The sequence below is a fragment of the Volvox carteri genome, assembly GCF_000143455.1.
Source record: "Volvox carteri f. nagariensis unplaced genomic scaffold VOLCAscaffold_38, whole genome shotgun sequence".
NCBI lineage: Eukaryota > Viridiplantae > Chlorophyta > Chlorophyceae > Chlamydomonadales > Volvocaceae > Volvox > Volvox carteri.
The window spans coordinates 946550-967035 of record NW_003307581.1 but is presented as its reverse complement, the minus strand read 5'-3'; the positions used below and the strand labels follow the sequence as shown (position 1 = coordinate 967035).

General features: G+C 52.1%; 2 protein-coding genes across 2 annotated transcripts in view; both read right to left on the bottom strand.

Moving 5' to 3' along the window:
• Positions 1-10563, bottom strand: part of VOLCADRAFT_106127 (uncharacterized protein) — a gene marked incomplete at its 5' end in the record, with an annotated part of 31640 nt that extends 21077 nt beyond the window's left edge. Inside the window, 21 exons of the mRNA XM_002953744.1 lie at positions 146-288; positions 700-820; positions 1631-1803; positions 2317-2564; positions 2980-3143; positions 3405-3578; positions 3678-3807; positions 4236-4445; positions 4808-4847; positions 5280-5353; positions 5566-5641; positions 6083-6190; positions 7075-7219; positions 7517-7594; positions 7911-7957; positions 8255-8323; positions 8702-8806; positions 9060-9132; positions 9604-9678; positions 9936-10189; positions 10468-10563. Of these exons, the coding sequence (XP_002953790.1) occupies positions 146-288; positions 700-820; positions 1631-1803; positions 2317-2564; positions 2980-3143; positions 3405-3578; positions 3678-3807; positions 4236-4445; positions 4808-4847; positions 5280-5353; positions 5566-5641; positions 6083-6190; positions 7075-7219; positions 7517-7594; positions 7911-7957; positions 8255-8323; positions 8702-8806; positions 9060-9132; positions 9604-9678; positions 9936-10189; positions 10468-10563 (2603 nt within the window). The remainder of the gene's footprint in view (positions 1-145; positions 289-699; positions 821-1630; positions 1804-2316; positions 2565-2979; positions 3144-3404; positions 3579-3677; positions 3808-4235; positions 4446-4807; positions 4848-5279; positions 5354-5565; positions 5642-6082; positions 6191-7074; positions 7220-7516; positions 7595-7910; positions 7958-8254; positions 8324-8701; positions 8807-9059; positions 9133-9603; positions 9679-9935; positions 10190-10467) is intronic.
• An 85-nt stretch (positions 10564-10648) lies between these two features.
• On the bottom strand, positions 10649-20144 carry VOLCADRAFT_94618 (uncharacterized protein; the record flags this gene model as incomplete). The annotated part of the gene is made up of 15 exons (XM_002953743.1): positions 10649-10747; positions 11106-11183; positions 11414-11508; positions 11682-11757; positions 12906-12971; positions 13231-13356; positions 13444-13615; positions 14252-14300; positions 14581-14594; positions 14674-14802; positions 14950-15012; positions 15051-15186; positions 17657-17712; positions 18302-18345; positions 20136-20144. 15 exons carry the CDS (start codon positions 20142-20144, stop codon positions 10649-10651), a joined length of 1212 nt encoding a protein of 403 aa, XP_002953789.1.
• Positions 20145-20486: the final 342 nt, after the last annotated feature.

Genomic DNA, 20486 nt, shown 5'->3' with positions numbered 1-20486 from the left:
TAAAATAAAGATAATGATGAACAAGTAGGGACTTTTGTTCCCCTTTAGGGGACGACCAAAGGGTTGTCTGTCCCCTTTAGGGGTGACGTTACGTTGCTAAGGCATAGTACTCGAACATGCGCGAGGCAGCTATCAAATAAATTACTTTTTCATCAGGCTTGCAACATCCCGAATGTTGATGGTGGTGTTGGAGCCCCTGTTGGAGCCTCGTCCCGTCGCCGTCACCACTGGCGCCTGCGGCTTATCCGATTGCTCCTCTAGTATCTCCCACAGTCCGCGGCCCACAAACTGATGGGACACACGGGAAATCCGGGACATGCAGGAAGTTTGGGACGGATAGCGGTTAGAATACTGGCTTTCCCACCGCCAGACTCGACGAAACGTGCAGCGACGTGGACCGAGCTGTATCAGAAACTGGTGATGGCGGGATGTGACAGGTCCGGCTGGTGGCGACTGTCCGGTCCGGGTAGCTGGCCGGGTGGGTGTGCAGAGAAAGCGCTCATTTCCAAGAATGCGAACATGTTTCTATTCCAAACCTCCAGACATGCAGCTTATAGGCTGGCACAGCAGCTGCAAGCCTTCTGGGATAAGGTTGGCTTCCTGCAGGTCTACGGGCTGGGCTGTGCCGCAGCTTTAAGCCTAACCTGGTGCTTATTTGGCTGCGTGTGTGCACGCGGCGACCATCAGGCTTTCGCTTACCTTGCCGGGCTCCAGGCCAAACAGCTGTGATGAGTTGCCTGATTCCACCGCCGCGATGAGACCGTCCGGGTTGATACTCAGGCGCAGCCTCCTCTCCGCCAGAGCAGACTCCAGGGATGACCTGACGAGGTTAGATGCACAGGCAGGATCCATTTGTGTCATGCCACTCGCACCGCCTGCGTTTCGACGTTCTAGGTAGATACGTTCCCTCCATACACATGTTCCCTCCTAAGATACGTCGGAACGGACGAGTACGCATACATGCGTCGTACATTCCCTTACACTATGCACGCACATGCGCATACATACATGCGTAGGCGTGCGAGATAAAGAACAATCGCAAAAAATGATTATGGCCTTTTGAAGACATTAAAGCTATAATCGTACAAATACAATCCGTCGCCCCAGTACAACATGCCGTACCATCAGCTGACGAGTCTTTCCTATACAGGCAGAATGCGTTGGTTTGTGTTATATCGGTGGGATTAAGGCACGATAGACTCCGGCATCCGGACTGAGTGCTAGAAGTCTACCATTTGCACAAATCCGTCATCCCAGCTGGTTCTTTCCCTCCGGGAGGCCGAGCCGCCTCCTTGAAGGTCCGGGCTAATGCAGGGATGCGCGTATGTGAGGGTACATGTGTACATGCAAGCGTGGTATGGGGCAGGTATGAAAAAGTCTAACCCATTCATGCACGTAGCTAGGGCTGAAGATGACATGTTATGTTAGGCCATCCAGGTGCTCCGCTATGAGTTAATCACTCCAGGAGTGAAATGTTTATCCCGTGTGTTTATCCCGATCCGGGATATAGCCACACACATGTACACACATATAGCTATTTAGGAAGATAACCACCGTTGTTGCCGGTAAATAGCTGAGGCGAAGGAGTAGGTGCAGTTATAAGCAAGCAATGCTTCACTCGTTGGTTCACCTTGCCATGTGCACAATGTGGACTAACTCGCCCTGGAACTCAGTCGTAGCCACACCCACGCGCATGTAGATCTCGCGCCCACTCGCAGTGCGCAGCTCCAGGGTGGGGCCAGTGAAGGGTTCCTTACGGCAGGTTAGTTCCGCAACCGGCAGTGGGCTGACGGTAGTGATTTCCTGTATGGTTGCACAGTAAACGACGAATGACTTAGCTTCGTTCAAGTTTGAGTTTGGACGTCAGCTCGTTGTACGAGTGCGTTCATGCATGGCATGGCGGGTGGCTTTGATAGGGGTCGCACACTTGCGCCGTTTCCATCTATCCGCAGGGCTGGCATCGCTGGCTACACCGCAGGGGGCCGTTACGAGAGACTACCTCATGGGTCGCCTGCGTCACATAACCACCTGATCCGTTCTTGCCAGCGGCCCTGTGTTGCCAAGCTAAGGTTGGCTTAAGCGATGTACCTGAGTACATACAGCCCGCCTGCGACGTGCACGTTTGTAGATGACAACAGGTTGTAGTATATGTGCCGTAGTGAATGACAGATGCTACACAGACTGACAGCAAACATATTCAACTATCCGCGAGGTTGTGCTCGCCTTGAGTAGCTTGAAGTGCATTTCTTTCCACGCGGGAGATAAGAAGTCGAACAGCGTGAAGCCGTTCAAAGCGGCCGACGAGGACGCGCCTACTTCGCCCGCAACCCCCTCGCCATGCGCCAGGTGACCACCGCTTTCATGTGCGTGGTGGTGGTGATGCTGGCCGCCCGGGCCATGGTCAGCCAGCGCGCCCATTCGGGCTGTGGAAGAGTCCTTCAGGCGGGCGGCCAACTCGGCGGAGGCGTGCAAGATGACGCCTTTGCGGTTGACCGCAAGCAACTGTACGGGCTCCGTGTCGACCTTAATCCGAATCTCATGGACGACAGGCGAGTCCCTCGCGGCTGCACACAAAAAGCGGTAGAACTGTCAAGTCGAAGCAACGCGATTGCGGTTGGCCACCGGACGCCATAATTAATTACATAATGTCTATTGACTGTACATCAAGTCAACGAGCAGAGCCGTAGCGCATGTTCCTCGTGTCATCCAAACTGCGAAAAAACATGATGTGTGCGCCCTGATGTTCATCACCGCATACGAAAAGGTCTGCCACCTTCGGTAAGGAAAGCGAGGGCAACACACCTACGAGTCACTCTCGCAAAAAATAAATAAATAAATAAATATTTATATATTATATATTTATATATTATATTATATTTACACATATATATAATATATAAATATATAATAATAATAATAATAATAATAATAATAATATAAATATAATACATATATATATATATCAAGTGTAAGCCTTACCACTTGCAACAATTGTTATGGAGCACGCTACTGGCCTCCGCAGGTATTTGTGAGGCACTAGGACGGGCACCCCCTTGGCCTCCTGTCGACCAAGGATCCCAGAGCCTTCCCGGCCGTTCTCCACCTCGTCATCCTCCTTTTTCACCTCTGCCTGCCCCAGCAGCCTGTGGACAGGCATATCGCAAACCACATCCACAACATGAACGACGTTACAGAGAGGATTTCACCCAATCATGCCGCTCAATTAATGCCGCCCAATTAATGCCGCTCGCACCCAAACGCTCAGTGCACACGCAACGGCAGGTGCCCCCGGAGGTGCCAAGACGAACCCCGTGCTAAGCCCCGGAGAGTCAGCGGGATGAAGAGTCCGTATGGATGCATCACGTGAATGAATTGAAAAGAGATCAACACGGCCCATCACTCACTTCTTTATGATCTCACTGGCACTCTCACTGACGCGCTGGGATAGTACAGATGTGCGCCGCTCCACCTGCCCGGCAGAACGGCGCTTGGTAGCGTCCATCGTGTCGTCTAGCTGTGGCACCGGGAAAGTGATAAGTCCTTTGATGCTTGTCCCATTGACCTCGGAGGCCTTCCACCTGCGAACATACAGGTGATCATCACATATACATCCAATGCATGTGCAGAGCGCTACTCGTCCCTCGTTCGTTCGTGCACATTCACCCCGAACCCCATACCCGAAATTGGAGACGAAGGATGGGTCACATGATGTGATAATGCCGTTGTGCGTCACCCAGAGACTGGAGACACCTGGTGTCGTCGGCACGGGCTCAATGAGCGCGATGATGGTGGAATCCTCACCGACGCCTGCGATGTAAGTGTTGCGTTGCATTAGTAAAGCGCACTCAACACTGTATGGGCCACTCGCACATACAACGAATGGGCTATCACTTGCGCCAAAACCAGGGCGAGTGGTAGTACGTACATATCCCACATTTCATCATTTTGGGACGTGTGCATCAACTCTTGCCGAGCGGCAGGCAGGCACGTGTGCAAGGCCACAAAAAAGGCTTGCATCGCACAACTTATTGAAGGCCAACGTGACTGAACATGAGCAGGGCAACAAAGTGCGTGACCCATACGCATGGAAGAGACGCTCGCGCGCACAATATGACCGGACCCTCGGCCATGCCTCCAGCTGCCCTACGTATCAGCGCCCCTTTCCTATATCATCATTTCGGTTGTCGATTATCGGGGTCTCGGCGGCTTGGTGGAGACCGGCCACGCCGACCCACCTGAGGCCTTGCGGAGGGCGAGTTTGGCTGGGAATGCCAGCCGATCGGAGTGCAGGCCCACAACTGTCTCGTCCGCCATCTCGGCGCACTCCTCGGGGTCCGCCACAGCGAGAAGATCGTGCGATGTGGCGATGGACGCTAGTCGATCCGCCAGCCGTCTGGCGTAATGCGGAGCAAGCAGCGTCGCCAGGGGCTTACCCTCCAGCATGCCTGCGTTTGTGTACGCCGCGGCCCGGAAAGATAGTGTATTAGGCGCGGATTCATTCATTCCAATGCTCTCGCAAGTCTGTATGATGTCAAAGTTTTAGAACCCCGGTGGAAATCCTGCAGCTGGACTTCAACATTGCATGTGTGTGTGGGGGGGGAAGGGGAGCAGTTACGGCACGTAGAATTCTATGTGTTTCTTTGTTGTTCCAACACCGATATGTAAGTAAGTGCAAGCTTGTGAAGTACATCCTCCTGTGCAGCTTCTCTCTGCTACGGCTCCGTCTTTAAAGCATGAGAAAGCAAGGCACTGTGCTTTGCTCTCCCTTCATGCAGGTGCATCCCATGACATGCAGTGTTGTACGCACCTCGCTTATAGCCGAATAAGAACTGCGTGTGCCGATTGGCCTGCGTGCGCGTTTTCAAGTCATTAGCAGCAAAGCCGGGCGAATCGTATCAGTCATGTAGCACGGATTGCGACCTACTGTAACAAACGCTCAATTGAAATCGCCAGGCACGGTCGAATTCTTACTTTCAGTGGGCATTGGGGACATAGACGCAGAAGGAAGTGTCAAAGAGGTGTGTGCGCAAGGGCATAACCCAATTGCGACGGGCTTTCCAGCCGCCCAACTTTGGCGTTGCTCCGCAGCAATTCCCACATGGTTAAGAGCACAGTATGTGTCTGTGTGTGTTGTGAAACACGGATGTCCAGCAGGCACAATGGGATCATCCGCCCTTGCCGGCCTATACCCTGCTGCTCTATCCTTTGCGTGGACTGGACGTTTGATTAGCTGATAGGTTCTGACACGTTGTACATCACTATTCACTTCCCCAGCTTACCATCTGCACCTCGCCAGCAGCATTCAGCACCAGCACAGCAGTATCAATCTCGTCCATGCGGGAGAGAGGTGTGCCTGCAAGAGCCGCCGCCGCCGCCGCAGCGCAACGGGATCAGCATGACCGAACCACTTGCGCTAAAACGTCTAACATTTTGATGTTTGTATAGCATGGAGAAGCCTTAAGGATAAGGAAGTGCCTTTCTTTTTCAACAAAGCATCATGAATACACCGTCGGCTGTTTTTGTCACTCCTACGAGCAAGCGGCAGGAGTTTGCCCTTGCACCCACCATCGGGCATCAGCGGGCCTCCCGCATTGCCGTCCTGCATCTCCTCGAGCCGTTCAGCCTCAGCGAAATACTCCGCCTGCACAAGCAGGCGGCTCATAAGTGAGCGAACGCGTAGGTTAACACAAACATGTTGGATACAGATGCGAAATGCTTCATTCCCAGCTGCCGTCCGCTAAAAATGCGAAACGAGCTGCGCGCCCAATTACTCAGTGGATGTGTGCGGGCAAGGTAACCACTCGCTTTTATACATAGGTAAACACCGGTGAGGCGAACACATATACATATTAATGGGATGCACACGCGCCTTTTCTCACCCGGCCCTCCTTCACCTTCCCTACCCTCTACCCTATTGAAGCCCCGCGGCTTCACACGTCATAGAGGTAATCATTGGCGCACTCAGCATTGCCATAAGGTTATGCGGTGCTGCTACAAGGAGCGACACCGCATTGCACTCTCCATCCCAGTACACGGGGGCCCCACTTCCGCAGCTCATCGTTAAGATATTACTTCAACATACCGCGTGCCAGGGGTCATTCTTGATGGTTTGGAGGAACCTGCCATATAGATGCACCAGCTTGGGGTTATTGCCGTAGCTCTCTAGCACGACCCGGTATGCCCTCTGAGCCTGTGACAGGACAGTGCATGTACCATGACAAGCTGCAGTATTAATGGGCATGCGCAGAAGATACCAATGCCACATGAGCAGGTTAACTAGCACGAAGACACCAGAGACCGTTTCGTCTGGTGGCTTGGGACCATTGGAGCTTGGCATGGGGCCCCTTAACAAGGCAGGCGGCTGGCAGGAGTTAAGGCCTGGCTTCTGCTCCCGTCGCGTCCCGGCGCGTCCGGGTTCAAATCCGCCTGCCGACCTCTCGGGGTGTTTGAGAGGTGATGAAATGGGAGGTGGCCCCCCATCTTGTGGACGGTGTAGGACGTGATAAAATCAACTCGCGAGCTGACCAGGAACTAAGTTGACGCGCCGTTGATCCGCTAGATTTGGTTGGATGCTGGTGGTGAGTTGCCAAACTCAAAGAGTACACTCTGAAGTCGGATGGGGTGAATGGCTTAGGGTGCCCCTCTAGCAGGGGAGAGCAGGGAATTGCCTCGGGAAGGAGGCCACTGGTGAAGCTTAACCACCCTGTAACAACATCAACATCAACATACGCTGGAGCTTTACCGCCTGTGAGCCGACTCGATAGTGTGCTATTATGCAGGATTGCGGCGCCCGTCTCTTTTTAAAAAACCACCCGGGAAAGGATATGTACGATGCACGCGATGCCACCCGACATATTACTGCCAACCTGTGGCAAACCCTAGCAGTAGTTGTATTATAGTTCATTCGCCAACGCTTATGGTTCATGTAACGCTCTTGCCGTACAACGGCGTTGTACGATGGCCTTCCGTCAAGAGTGCGTTGTGTCGGGCCCGCATGTTAGACCCTGTGCCGGGATATTCGCCATCCTTGTGAATCCAATGGCGACTTTGCCGTACAGTGGCGTTGTAACACACTGTGCGTGCATGCTGGACACGCAGCGCCCATGCGTTTAGAGGGGATGGGAGGGACAAGTGACCTGCCTGAGAGACGGACGTTTCGATCTTGGCCAGGGACTTGCTGAGATGCGTGAAAGACACGGAAGAAGCATCCAAGGCTTTCCTGTGGGCCAGGCACCATCAAGGAAGGAGGAAGCTGGCCGGCCTCTCTTTGCGCTATCTACGCGGCAGGGCGAGATGCCAAGTGCTGTGAGCGTTCTATCCCTCGCCATGTAACTCCCCCCCGGCGGGTGCACAAACCGGTTGTGTCACAGCATTAACCAGACACGCGGACAACCAAAGCGGCCCTTAGCTAATAAGAAGGTATATCTCAAAAGGCCATTTTCCTTAGCGCCAAGCTGCTTAACGCTACGAAGCGCGCGTTTGCTCTCAAGTGTCCCAGCTCCCTCCCAGCCCTCACCAGAAGTTACACATGGCCTGCAGCGCCTCACGGTGAAGCCGCACCACCATGCGCTGCTTCCGCTGGTACTCCACGTAGCTGGGCGGAAGGCAGGAAAGAGGAACGGGGAGAAGTGATTGTAAAAGGAAGGCAGGAGAGGAAGCACGTGGGAAACCTGGAAGCTCGGACACCACATGCCGCGGATGTATCTTTCCAGCCGTACAACGTTAGGCTGAAGCACAAGAGCAAATGTTCACTTGGCCGACATCCGGCAGTTTTCGGTTTCCGTTGAATCGATTAAACCCAAGCTAGCTACGGCAAGATTGTCGATCAATCAATATGCACTTGGCCAACCAACAAACGAGGTTGAGCCCGTCCAGGACACGGACATGCTGAGACAGGCCCAGTCACGCACCCGAGTAGGTCCATAGTCGCGCTCACACTGCTGCCAGCCGCGTGTTGCTGGGGAGCCGCGTTGCGTGAATGGGAAACGCAAGGGGAGGCGGGAGTGGGGAACGGTACGGGCGGAGCATGCATCCATCAAGCGCACAAAGCAAAGAAATATATTCGACAAGTCCAAGCTTGGATGTGTCCTTGTGCGGATTAAGAATATTTAGAAACAACCAGCAGTTCGGTAATGCATGTCGCTTTTTGCGCATGACACATGCAAGCTCCCGTACGTGCGTGTCGCCGTTATCCAATCCGTTCTTTGAAGCAGCCGATGCCTGACCCTTAAGCACCCGTGAGCACGTTACGTACCGTTGCTTGCTGCTGCCGTACAAACATAATGAAACGGCACATGAGGCTTGGATTGAGCTTGCGCGCCTCCTGTGGGTGCATGCGGGTGATGAGAGCGGGTTGCTTGCAAATATCGAACCTATAGCACTCATAGTAACCCCGTTCCGCTGCTTCTCAGTCAAACCCCGCTCCGCTGCTTCTCAGTCAACAAGTATTCTCCACGGTATAACTATACATGTATGATGGACAGGGAAATGCAAGGCAGCAGTAGTACAGAGGCGGCCTTGGTAAGGGGAAACTAGATAGCAGACTCCTGACACGCAGCTCAGCCGCTCTCCATTGCCCAGGTACACGCGCCAGCCCTTCGGTTGCAGCTGCACATCATTATGCAGCCCTCCAGATTCTGGGGAAGTGCCTGCGAATTGTAGCAAATGCACCGAATCTAGCGGAGGAGCAAGCTGAGCTCACCTCGATGCGGCGGCTGCCACTCTGGCTGACCCCCAGGACGTCAATCATGAAATTGGCATGCAGCAGCACCATGTAGGCGCTTGTGGGAAACATCTCCAAGCCGGCCTGCAGTCGAGACAATTCAATCATTTTCGCTGCCGTTAGACAAATAGGGTCAGCTTCATCTTCGTCGAAACCAGCACAGGATGCGGCCCCTTGCAGCAACTGCAGGCTTGTTTACGATCCATGGCGGCCGATTTAAATGCATTTTAGGTGATACCCACAAGCTGCACCCATATTCAAGGGTTTCGGAACGGACATCCAAAGCGCACGTGGGACAAACCGCTCTCCTGGGATATGTGTCCACCCTTATCCCCACCTTTATCAACATGTGCGCCTTATTGACGGCATCCGGGTCCAGGACGCATGGCTCCTTCCACATGCGACAGTACCTGGAACCAGGAAAACGGGATGGAAACATTGCAAGAATGAAAGAAAGAAGATCCTCAGATCTGCGCATCTAGTACCGTTAGTTGGCCCTGTGGGACCACTATGCGTATGCATGTATGGGCTTAGATCCTCACTTGAATTTGCCATATGATGCAAAATGCAATTCCTAACGAAAGACCCGCGGCGGGATTGGGCATGCACTCGGATGATGCACGGACAGCAATGCCAGGGATGCACGTCACGTGCACCAAAGCAGAAAAACAAACTTCAAAACCCTCTGCATGCTGCTGCCGTACGCACGTAGTAGCTGTACATAGTACCGCACACATACCGTCGATGGATACGCTCCAACGGCATCTATAATGGCTTTTCAGCAGCCAGATAGTACGCCACATACCAGGCCTTTGAAAATTTCCTATGTCCTCGCTGTGTAACATCCCAACGCTTGCAATTTCCTGCCTGTACTTACGAACCTTGAAGCAATTTCGACGTCACGTGGTTCATCAATGCTCGTGAAAGCTTCGATCAACGGCAGCTTCTTAGGGTTCCTGCAAATATGCAGCAGGTCAGGAAAGGGGCCAGCATAGGGAGCAATTTCCTTAAACCCCCGGCACTAATGGATGAAGTCAGTCGCTGCAAATCTCTCGTGCATGCCACTCCAACGTGGCCGATAGTTTGTTTCCTTCCGATCATCAGGCAGCGCATTCATATAAGACTTGCGCGGCATGACCATGATCTGCGCAGTACATCGTTTGTCTTTCGCTCTGTATCCACTATCCAGTGCATTGCACGCTCGCCCACTCACTCGAGGCCTCTCAGTGCAGCTGCCGTGTTGCGGCGAAGGGTGGCCCACGAAATGAGCGCCCCCACGCCGAAGGCGGGCGCCAGGCCAGCCAGCATGAGGTCTGTCATGGCGCGGGACCATTCGCCCATCTTGGGTTTATCATGGCTGTCGACCCCGGGATGAAACACCAGCAGCATAAGGACGCCGGAGCACCATACCACCGTGACAGAAACGCCCGTCTTGAGGTAATTCACCCAGCTGACCAAATTGGGGCTCTGCACGCGCGGGCCGCGGACATTCGCACGGGGCAAGCAAGTGCGTAGACGGCACCCGGTGGACAGGAAAGAAAATGATGTGTCTATGATGCGTGCAGCCGGGCAGGGCTTCAACCCCGCCGCTATCTCATCAACGCACCAGGACTCGAGCTTCCAGGCCCTCACCGGCAAATGTAGTACTCCATGGCCACACACCTTGCTGAAGGCAAGTGGACGGCTGGCAATACGACTCGTGATTCATCCTGAGCCCGGCGTGACCATATGATACATGCACTCACCCATCGCAAGGTTTGCCATGCCAGCGCCACGGCCAGGGCTAGGTAGACGGAGGCCTCCACACGCGTCCAACCCAGAAATACGTTCACCAGGGTCATCAGAACCTACACAAAGGAATACGAGCGATTGTGCCATTTATGCCTTGCCACAGCAGATTTATTTGTCGGGAGGAAACCCTTTAGCCTAAACCCTGCTGGCTAGCATCTTAACCACTGCGTCAAGCATCGTTATGGTGGGCATGCCCCTAGGACGGTACCAGGGTTTAGAAGAAAGTATCAGCGTCTGGGGTTGGGGGGAGAACAGTAGCACACCGTGAAACGAGCGCCAGGTGCGGCGTTACACGGCGTTGTCAGATTTGACAGAAGCTCGAATGGAACACGTCTGTGTACCACTGTTCGACGTCAACTGACATAACCGCTTTACGATAATGCAAATGCAAGGACCATCGGTTTTCACTGCAACCTTTTGTTCACTATTGCAATCAACAATCAGTTGTTCCATGTTCCTTCAGCCAGCCTCACCTAGCCTCATGGGCAGCTCTTGTAACAGTGTATTAACGTTTAATATTTTTATGTTCACTATCGCACCCTGCGACAATAAGTGTGCACAGTAGCTGCCCGTGAGGGTGAATGTCACGCACCTTAATTCCGAATGCCATTACTTCTGCCCCGCTGTGCCCCAGAGCCATCGGGCGCCGAGACAAGGGGTTCACCTCGACCTGCACGAAATGGCAGTACGGATTACTCATGTTGGCTTCTTGTTACCCAACAATATGGCCAATTAACGTAAACCTCAAGTCCTCCTTGCTCAAAATCTTGGTAGATAGAGCAGATAATATTGATCATTGCAGCGTATCACCGGCCTAAAGCGGGCCTTATCCACTCCCGCGACAGGTTTACCCGCATCTCCCCATTGCGGTGGGTAGGTGCGGCAAAAGTACGACCTCACCTCGGCCATGTTCAACAGTAGCGCTATGGCGACGAAGAGGATAAGGCAGAGCGCCGAAACCACAGCGTGCATGATGTGCGGAGGCTTCGTACAGCCTGGAAAACACCGTATGGGCGCAGCTCTTAGCTAAGGCGGCCGGGAGTTGATCATATGCACGAGCATCATCCACTGACAGATGCCAACCGCCCGCAACATGCAGGGTTGATGCATTCGGGGCAATTATTTGGGACCGCTCATCACCCACATTGAATAGCAAAGCCCAACTTACTGTACTGTGGAAAGAGGTCGAAGTGTAGTTTCGGCTCGTCTCGGCTCGTCCCGGTGAATCGACACGTTATACCGAGCTGTGGGGCCAAGCGCAGCGCGCGGCAATGGTTCATAGACGTATAATGCCTGAGTGCGGTAACATCTGAAGCCCCGCGTGTTTATTGCAAGGGGCTGCCCTGCACCTCGTCTAGTGCATGTAGATTGCCATGTGCCAGTACTTACTGCAGCTCCCCAACGGTTAGCGGGAAAGGCCCAAAGCTTGGATACCCCAGGAAAACATGAGCACACGCGCGCGGTTGGCATGCAGTGGGCATCTTGCCACATTCGGTGTTTTTTCCCGTAAGGTAGGGCTGTGATGCAGCTGGGCAGCAGAACCCACGTACAGCTTTTCCTTTGCGGTGGTTCACGGGAAGTTTTGACCTCTCAATAGACAGCTAATCTTTACATGCACATACATTAATGTATTCTGCCCTTGGCCGCCTCCATCCGTGGCCTAGGGGACTCCGGGCCTGTGACTTCGCACTCCTTGGGGTATCCATATTGGGTGTTTTCCCCGGACATTGGGCGTTGTTCCGCTTTCTTGTAACCTAGCTTTCTCGCGTTGAGCGGGCCGCTCCCTTAAGACCTATAACGACTGAGTTGTATGCGCGTACGCGTCGCGACGCGTCGAAGCGGACAGCGAACAGGAGTGTCCCTCAGTCGCTGGTTTCCCTTCAGCTGCTTCCTAAAATCTTTCCTCTTCTATTGTTATACGCTAGAGCCCTTTGCCTGAACCTCCTTATTCTCAATCATGCTGGTTATCATGAAGGGGAAGTTTTGCACAGCGTTAACACCTATACTATCCTTCGTAAAAACAGACGTTGGCTGCCGCTTGCTTCTACAGGGTCTTTGAGGTTAACGTTTACAGACGTTAAGTTTCAGAGCAAAATGGTTTACGCGTGACGCTCTATTTCCTGAACAAGAACATACGCTTCTCCCGCGGCCAAGCAAAGCAACACATTCTTCGCATAAGAAGTTTTCCTGAAATCAGTTCAGGTAGACCGTTTTAAGATTTGCACAGCCAACCCTATGGGGCCGATCGATATTCGGGGCATACCGTGCAAAAAATATTTATGCTAATCTGTTAAATATGCGTTGTCGCATCCGTGATGCCAACGAAGTACTAAGTAGCTGGAATACGAAGGGACCGCCCAGCTATAGGTTTGTTATGCCTTCGCTTACGTACCTGCAGCAGGTTAAGCGAAGCTACGTCAAAAGCCTGAAAGAATACGCTGCTGAAGACGCGCAGCACCTGGGGTATGGGCAGCCGGATTGGGGGTTCAGACTGGCATGGCGGGCTTAAGCAAACGAAACAACCGAACATTGTCGATCGGACAAGACGACTCGTCTATGTGCCTTTTCGATGGCTGTCCACGAGACTCAACCTTAAAAGCACTTATGCCAACTGACAAAGCAAGAATTCACTTCTTGCGTAATTTGCGTAGCTACACGTGAGACTAACCAAGCAGGACCACGTGCGAGCACGTGTTCGCCAGGACACACGCTCGTACCTTAATGGGCCACACAACGGGGAACTTGTGCTCCTTGAAGCACCAGGCTACCCAAACGCACATGGCAATGTTGATCGACAGCAAAGCCAGCATGGAGTATAGAACAGCAAGGTATGCACCGTAGCCCTGCGGAATTGTGCACACAACTGCTCAGCTAGCTGGTGCAAACGACTCAACACCACGCGTCAAGCAAGGTGGAAAACAAGCGGACACCGGGTTTTCCTCCTCTTCCGGTGCGCGCTTGGGCAGCTTAGAAACGCATATGGATGCTTTATACAAGGCTGCTGCAAGCGGTTCAACCCGCTGCAGGGACCCGGAAGGCTCCAGCTGGCCGCTCCCAAATATGCAAGAAATGCAAAGGGCCCTCTGCTGGTCCATGTCATCCCTATGGGCAGCAGACATTCGCGCCCGGTCGGTGATTCATTCCTTCAAGGCAGTCTGCCCGTTCCCATCGCAGCAGTATTGGGCCAGCGGGGGAAACGTCCGATGGTGATCCACACACCGGCGAACGCAGCGCGACACAGCACATCTGTGAGGAGACGACAACAAGCTGCATACTAGACCGGCACGCCAAGGACTCATCGCAAGGGCTGTTTCAGAAACCCCCCTTCCCGCGACATGCTGCTACGATGCCTGAGCTACGCATCTCCGGGCATATCCTAAAGCTTTCCATGGCATGCCCTCTCCAACATCGATGGGGGTGTTCTCTGCGCACATCGCTCTTTGCGTTGCCACCCACATACCCAGCTCGCATCCGCGGCAGACATCCTGCAGGGACTGAAGGTGACAACGCCTGTATTTCACCCCGCTGGCCCGCCAACCCGGCTTCCTATTGACTAAGCTAAGCGGTGTCTGCCATGGAGCTTGCACCGGTCCCCACCACAGGACAGCTAGCACTGCACACACAAGCGGCCCCGGCCCCTGCATTATCCAAGTTCAGTCCTAGGGTGCGCAGTGCACTAAAGTCTCCATATGCGTTAATTGTCTAGGAGCATGGCCCCACTTGACAAGACGGACTTACCAGGTCTCCGAGCCAAGTGAAGTTGAGCACCCCAACGATTGCCCAAGCCCTACACAAGTCGCAGGAAGGACAGTACCGGAAAACCATTACGATCGACTGTTTGGCTTCATTCCCCCTGCACCAGCTGCCCGTCATGTTAGTTTGCATAGATGTGGAATGCCAAATAGGGAAAGCCGTACGACAATGGCTGACGTGCAAGATATATGTGCTATCCACAGGATGGAGAACGCCATATCAACCTGCCCCATGCTTCTGGGAGGGGATAGGGGTTCATACGCGCACGTGCTGCCCATAGACGGAGTGTGCAGCCATGTGAAAAGATAGCTCACCGGTGCACAATAATCTGTGCAGAGCAACGCAGTTTGCAGCACAGCGTCATACATACAGTTGCGATGTTACTTACACCATACACGTTTACTCACGTTCCATCGGGATTGATAGTCCATGCTTGCCGCTCGGGCATTATGACAGTCGTGAATAGCTGCCAGCCATCCAGAAGAATCTTGAGCAGCACCCATCGGATGCGGATGCGATTTTCAGATTTCTCCTTGCTATATGTGGGCAAGATATGGATTTCAGAATAAAGTTAAAATGAAGGTCACAACGAGCTTCAGCCATGAAACAGTGGGCGCTGCCGCTGCCCCAAAACCCCAAGTGGCTGCCACCGTGGCACCTTGCTTCGGCGGCATGTAACATACCTTAGGGTAAACAAGACACCGAAGATGCCGTACTGCAGGGCAGAAACAATATGGGTTTCCAGGCTATGATGAAGGGGGGGTGACGAATGGTTGCTGCTTACGTGGCATGGTTGCGCTCAGGCTCGCTCACAAGGTGCGTAAGTGTGCGATCACAGAGGAGCAGCTTTGGGGCATACCTCCAAAGAAGACCGGCGGTCCAATAGATTGTCACCCTGCTCATCCTGGTCATAACCGGGCCTGCAAATGCAACCGACACAGGCTCAAGCACTAAATTCAAGCAACTTGACTGAGCATAAGTCAAGAGTCCAAGGAAAGTTGTTTCCGTTACTTCATGGTCACAGAAAACAAAAAGGTCACATGGAGTTGTCCTCTATTCGGATATCCAGCTGTTGGCATCGACAGCGATGTAGATGGCAAACGGTCGAAGAAATCCAAGCTAGTTCTTCAGGGCTGGGCAATTGAACTCTTCACCTACCTCTCTCGTTTTGCTGCAACATAATTAGATTTGGAGGACCCGCCGCTTCCTGCATAGCTACTAGCTCCAGACGTTGCCATGCCGCGGCACGCCACAGAGTAATCGCAGCGCGCTTATGCAGCTTTGATGGCAAACTTGGTAGGTTGGGGGTAATAATGCCAGTAGGTGGGCCTTGCTGGGTTCATGCTGCCGCAGGGTGACCGATACCAGCCAGAGCGAAACTTCGGCGACTATCAAGATTCCTCCGTGTGCGTCTTCTGTAAGACTCTGATTATTGTCCTCTATTCTCAGAGTTGCCTTCCTAGTCCTCGCCCGACCTCCCGGAGCGCCACTGTGAAGGTAGGCCCTTCTAGCTGCATGCGACGTGTACTTTTAGGGCTAAGCAGCATCATACTGGCATGTCAATGTTGATGACATTACGTATGTATCCCGCATGTATCGCACTTTTCACAGGGACGTAACTGAATTCGTCCACGCAATGAATTATGTTGTCACTTTAACAACACGCCTCAAAGGCGTCTTGATTTATCATAGTCTAGTACTTTGTAGGACTTTAACGGCAGACACCCTTTTGTGGGTTACAAGCCAAGGCTCGTACCTCGCGCACCGCCTAAATCGGTGCAAATCAAGGAAATGTCAAAGAAAGTCTCTGTTAAAATCAATGGATAAGATGATCTTTTCGATTAAGCAAGTGCAAATGCGCATATTACCAAAGCTGGCGGCATAACGCAGCACATTTCTTGGGAGCCTTCCCCTGAAAACTGCACAATATGTTTTAGTTTCATGTTGTTGATGCATTCCGGTCCGGGAACGCTACTAAGTGTGAAAAACGCCCCTGAATCTTCTGCAAACGCCATTACCAAACCGTATGGGCCTTCCCCAATCAAAGATATACCTGCGGCATAGAAGATAACATATCGTGCGCGCGCAGCTGAAGCCTAAGGCACCACCCAATTTACGAAGTAGTTTGCAAGGTACCGTTGTCCGTTACCGCTGCCTGCTAGCTGTGGACGGCTAATCAGAACAGCGCTGTATGATGGCGATATAATCTGTGCTTTAACGATATTTATGAAATCACGACTTGACCCGCCGCTGCCCGTCGCTGTCCATCCCGTCGTCCGCCCTGCAGATCATCTATCCCAGCGGCTAGCTGACGCTGGAAAACAACGTAGCAGAATTTGTGGGACGGAGTATCGGGTAAGCATGCGTCCTTTTAAAAGGTATTACCGGTCATCGCTGTTTCGCAATGACGGTTGCTTAACCTTCGGGACGGAATGTGTTTTTGCCACCCTTATTACTTGGCAATCAACTTCAGATTTCCTTTCTGTGCTTTGCTATTTTGTCAAAACGCCGCTAATTCTGGCGCTGGGCTCGCTTTGCCATCTGCCATCGCCAGCGTAGGAGTTCATCTACCTATTATACGATGGCACGATCTAAAGGACAAATCTATACCATGTTCTATATACGATCTACTTATTGGTCCTATCCATTGCATGATGTCTCTGTCGTCTATAGACGACAAAAAGTAAATTTTACCGACGAGTCCTTGTGTCGCACATCGTCGCATAATGCGTCCCGTTACGTGGCGTTTTCTGTGTGTCAACCAAATGCAGATTGTGGAATTTTGATTGAAATTTCTCATGTTTATGAGTCGCTTTTAACGGTCTGCATGTAGGAGTTCCCCCCTGGTGCTGTCGTTAAATGCTGCGTGACGCGAATTGATCGTTGTAGCTCGTTGAGCATAGATTATGCTCAACAAACAAAGGATTTTGCTAAACAAAAGTGCATTGTATGGATTGTCAAGTGCAGACGGCGAAAGCAATTATAGTGTATGCCACCGGTTTCATACCGCTGCAGCTGCTGAAGTACATGTGCATTTATGCACGTCAAACATGTTTGTCGCTCACTCGCCATCGATAGCCACCACGGACACATCATTTTTGTTTAAGCGCAGGATGGGTAGATGATGCTGGTGCCACTGATGAGCACTGATGCTGGCCTTATTGCCATGCATGACAGTGCGTATCTCGGATTACTATACAGGAATGCCGACTCAAATGCCTTGGTCAATGCCGTGACTTTGCCTATAGGGTAGCTGAGTACGGGGTGGCTGGAGCCTCAGAACACTTACATCATTTCGGTCCACCTGACTCGAACAGGTTAAATTTCAAGCATACCTAGCCAACGCTACGTCATTCATACAGACTGCCTGGCAAGCGCCCAACGGCCCACCTGAGCACGACGTAGAGATATTCGAGGCCGAATCAAAGTAGATGGACATGGGATGCCTAAGTGCATGGGCCGGGTTAAGGCGTTATGTCAATGCAAGATGACAGCAACACTGGACATGCTGTTATTGTCATGAGTCCATTGGAATTCCCACAAGGAGATCCGTGGATGGTATCCCCCTTGAGGGTAATTTGCACATATGCAGGGCGGCACCAACCCAAAGGATATGCGGATATGGGCCTCGTCCTGGGGAACACGAGGTCAACTGCAACCCGCGCCAACACCACTTCTGGAGGTGTGAAGTGTTGCAGGTGATTGTCCATCAAGTGCCAGTGTGGGTGGGTCAGCCCAGCACGCGCCAATACCTATCCCTAGTTGAACCACCTGATGTGGTGTCACAATTGGTTTGGGATGTAGCAGTCTTGGCAGCCGCTAGCGCTATGGAGACAGCGTTCAGGTTCAAGGCGGCATAAATGCGGGAGCCTTGGCCCCTGGGAATGAGCAAGGACAGCCTAAGGCCCTTCAGCAGAGAGCCATTCATCAAGCCATGTTGAATTTTTCGAGTCTACTCTTCGCTTTCGCCTCCCTGGGACTGCGCCGCGGGGGTTGGGGTCCCATCATCCAGTACTGGAGCTGTCAGCGGCCCACCTGTGTGTGCTGGGGTTGGCTTCCCTCGGGGGCAGGCTGCTCTCCTCCAGAAAGAAGGGGAGTGTCTCAGGTTGCCTGGTGCTGCTTAGGCGTGATACCGAGCTAGCCCTGAATATAGCCTCTAACAGCCAATACAGTGCTTGGATGCGGAGAGCACCGGGGATTAGTTCGGATTCACTGCTTTAACATGAGTTTTCGGCCATCGCGACGTAAGACGCTACTACATCGTCCCAATATACCAAGCGCACGATAGCGCACGCAGCTGACAGCTGCTAAAAGATTTACGCAGCGTGAACGAAATGGCGTATTCGGCATTGACTTCCGTTTCCGGCTGCTCTATTAGAAAACTTGTTGTCCGAGGTTGTCCGAGGGTAACGGTTCAGAGCTACTACAAAAGGGGTAATGGCTTACTAGACTCCCTAAGAAATTTCAAAGCATCTGTAAATTCGATGTAAATTTAAGCTTATTATGCAGGTATGCAAAGGTGTATCTATATCTTTTTGTTAGTTCGCACAAACTATGACGCTTGTACGGCGGCGGTCCATCCTCGCATTGAATAAGGATGTACGATCATCGTCTGTATTTTTGTCAAACTTGATTTTGCGCCGTCAGTTCCTACATTTGCTGCACACTGTTATGAAGCAAGAAGCTCTCATTCAACTATATTGTTCGTCATGCATGATGATTGCGGGGCTGAACTTTGAACAGCAAGTGCATTACTTTGTGGCATCATACTACACAGCATAGATTTAAGCGGGCTGCCAAAACTTCAGACTAATATAGACTCTTTACCATGCTGTGGTTTTTTACGTCAGTTTAAGCCCCTTCAAAAGCCACATTAAGTTGTTTTACCATTCTAGGATGGGCTACTAGTATAAGCGCCACTAAGAAGCGAACGCGCCTTGATGGCCAGCTCTCTTGCAAGGTCTGCGTCAGGTAGCTACGCTGGGAGCGTGGCCTCTTCACGTTCTTTAATATCGCGGCGTGCAAGGTATATTGGTATCGTTGCTAAGAAATCATCCATTTGGCTTGAAACATGGTGGTTCGTATAGCGGTGGTAGGCTTGCATTTGGCCTACACTGCACTTAAAGCCGCCGGCTTGTTTGCAATGATTATGAAATGTAAAACTGCTAACAACTGCTTATAATAGGGACATATATGACCGCAGATAAGAAGTCTCCAATCGTTATTGAAAGTCGTTATTGAAAGTCGTTTTCAACGGCGGGCTTGCACTTTATTCATTTTCCTTTCTGTGCGGACTACAGACTGAAGAGCTATTTGATTTATGTATATGAATTGAGTTCAGTAGCATATTGCTTGTATGTTATTACTGTACGGACCCTGTCCAGTGTGAGCAACAGGTGGTTTTCAGGGAGCACCTTCCATCGTCCGCAGGGTTGACAATGGCAAGCATGATGGAACGGGTGAAGACATTTTCGATCGCCCCTCATCGCTAGAGGTGCGGAGAAGTACTCTTGTAGCTATCCAGAGGCAACCATCACTTCACCATCTGGTTATGACCCAGGGCGATTCAAGCGCCACAGATAGAAGGGCACGGCCGTATGAGTCTGGTGGCCTCTGTACATATTTACTTATTAGATGCGTCAAGCTTAGAATTCCCGCACGAGTACCCTAGGCTACTGTTTACTGCTGCCTTACTTTGAAGCTGTCTAATAATTTGCCTCGCCCTCAGCGGCTGTTTGCTGCCCTCGGCGCCTCACCACATGGTTTACGCAACCGCGCGTGTCAGAGTGCCATCGGCTGTGGGAATGGTGTGTGGCTTACCATTCCCTCCTTCCTGGGTGATGGTACATACACTAGTGTCCCTGCTGACCTGGCACATGTTTGTCTAATTTCCGCGTAGCTTGTGTTTGCGGGTTGCTGGTATCGCGATGTAAGCGGCTTCGTATGTTATCTGAGTTCATTCTTTGCCCTCATGGGATGTTGCAGCAGTGGGGCTGTGGGGGGATCCTCTAATTCCATACCCATCACACATCCGTCCAGCGCTGCTGCAGCTGCCAGCGGTTTTCATCTTGAAGGAATTCGTATGACGAGCACCATCTCTGCTGTCACGGTCGTTTGCAAACGTTTTGCGTCTATAGTTCGTGCCCTGGTACATTAGCTAGGGACCGTCCCTATCCAATGCACTAAAGGGTACAAACTAGATGCCAAGTAAAAAATGCAA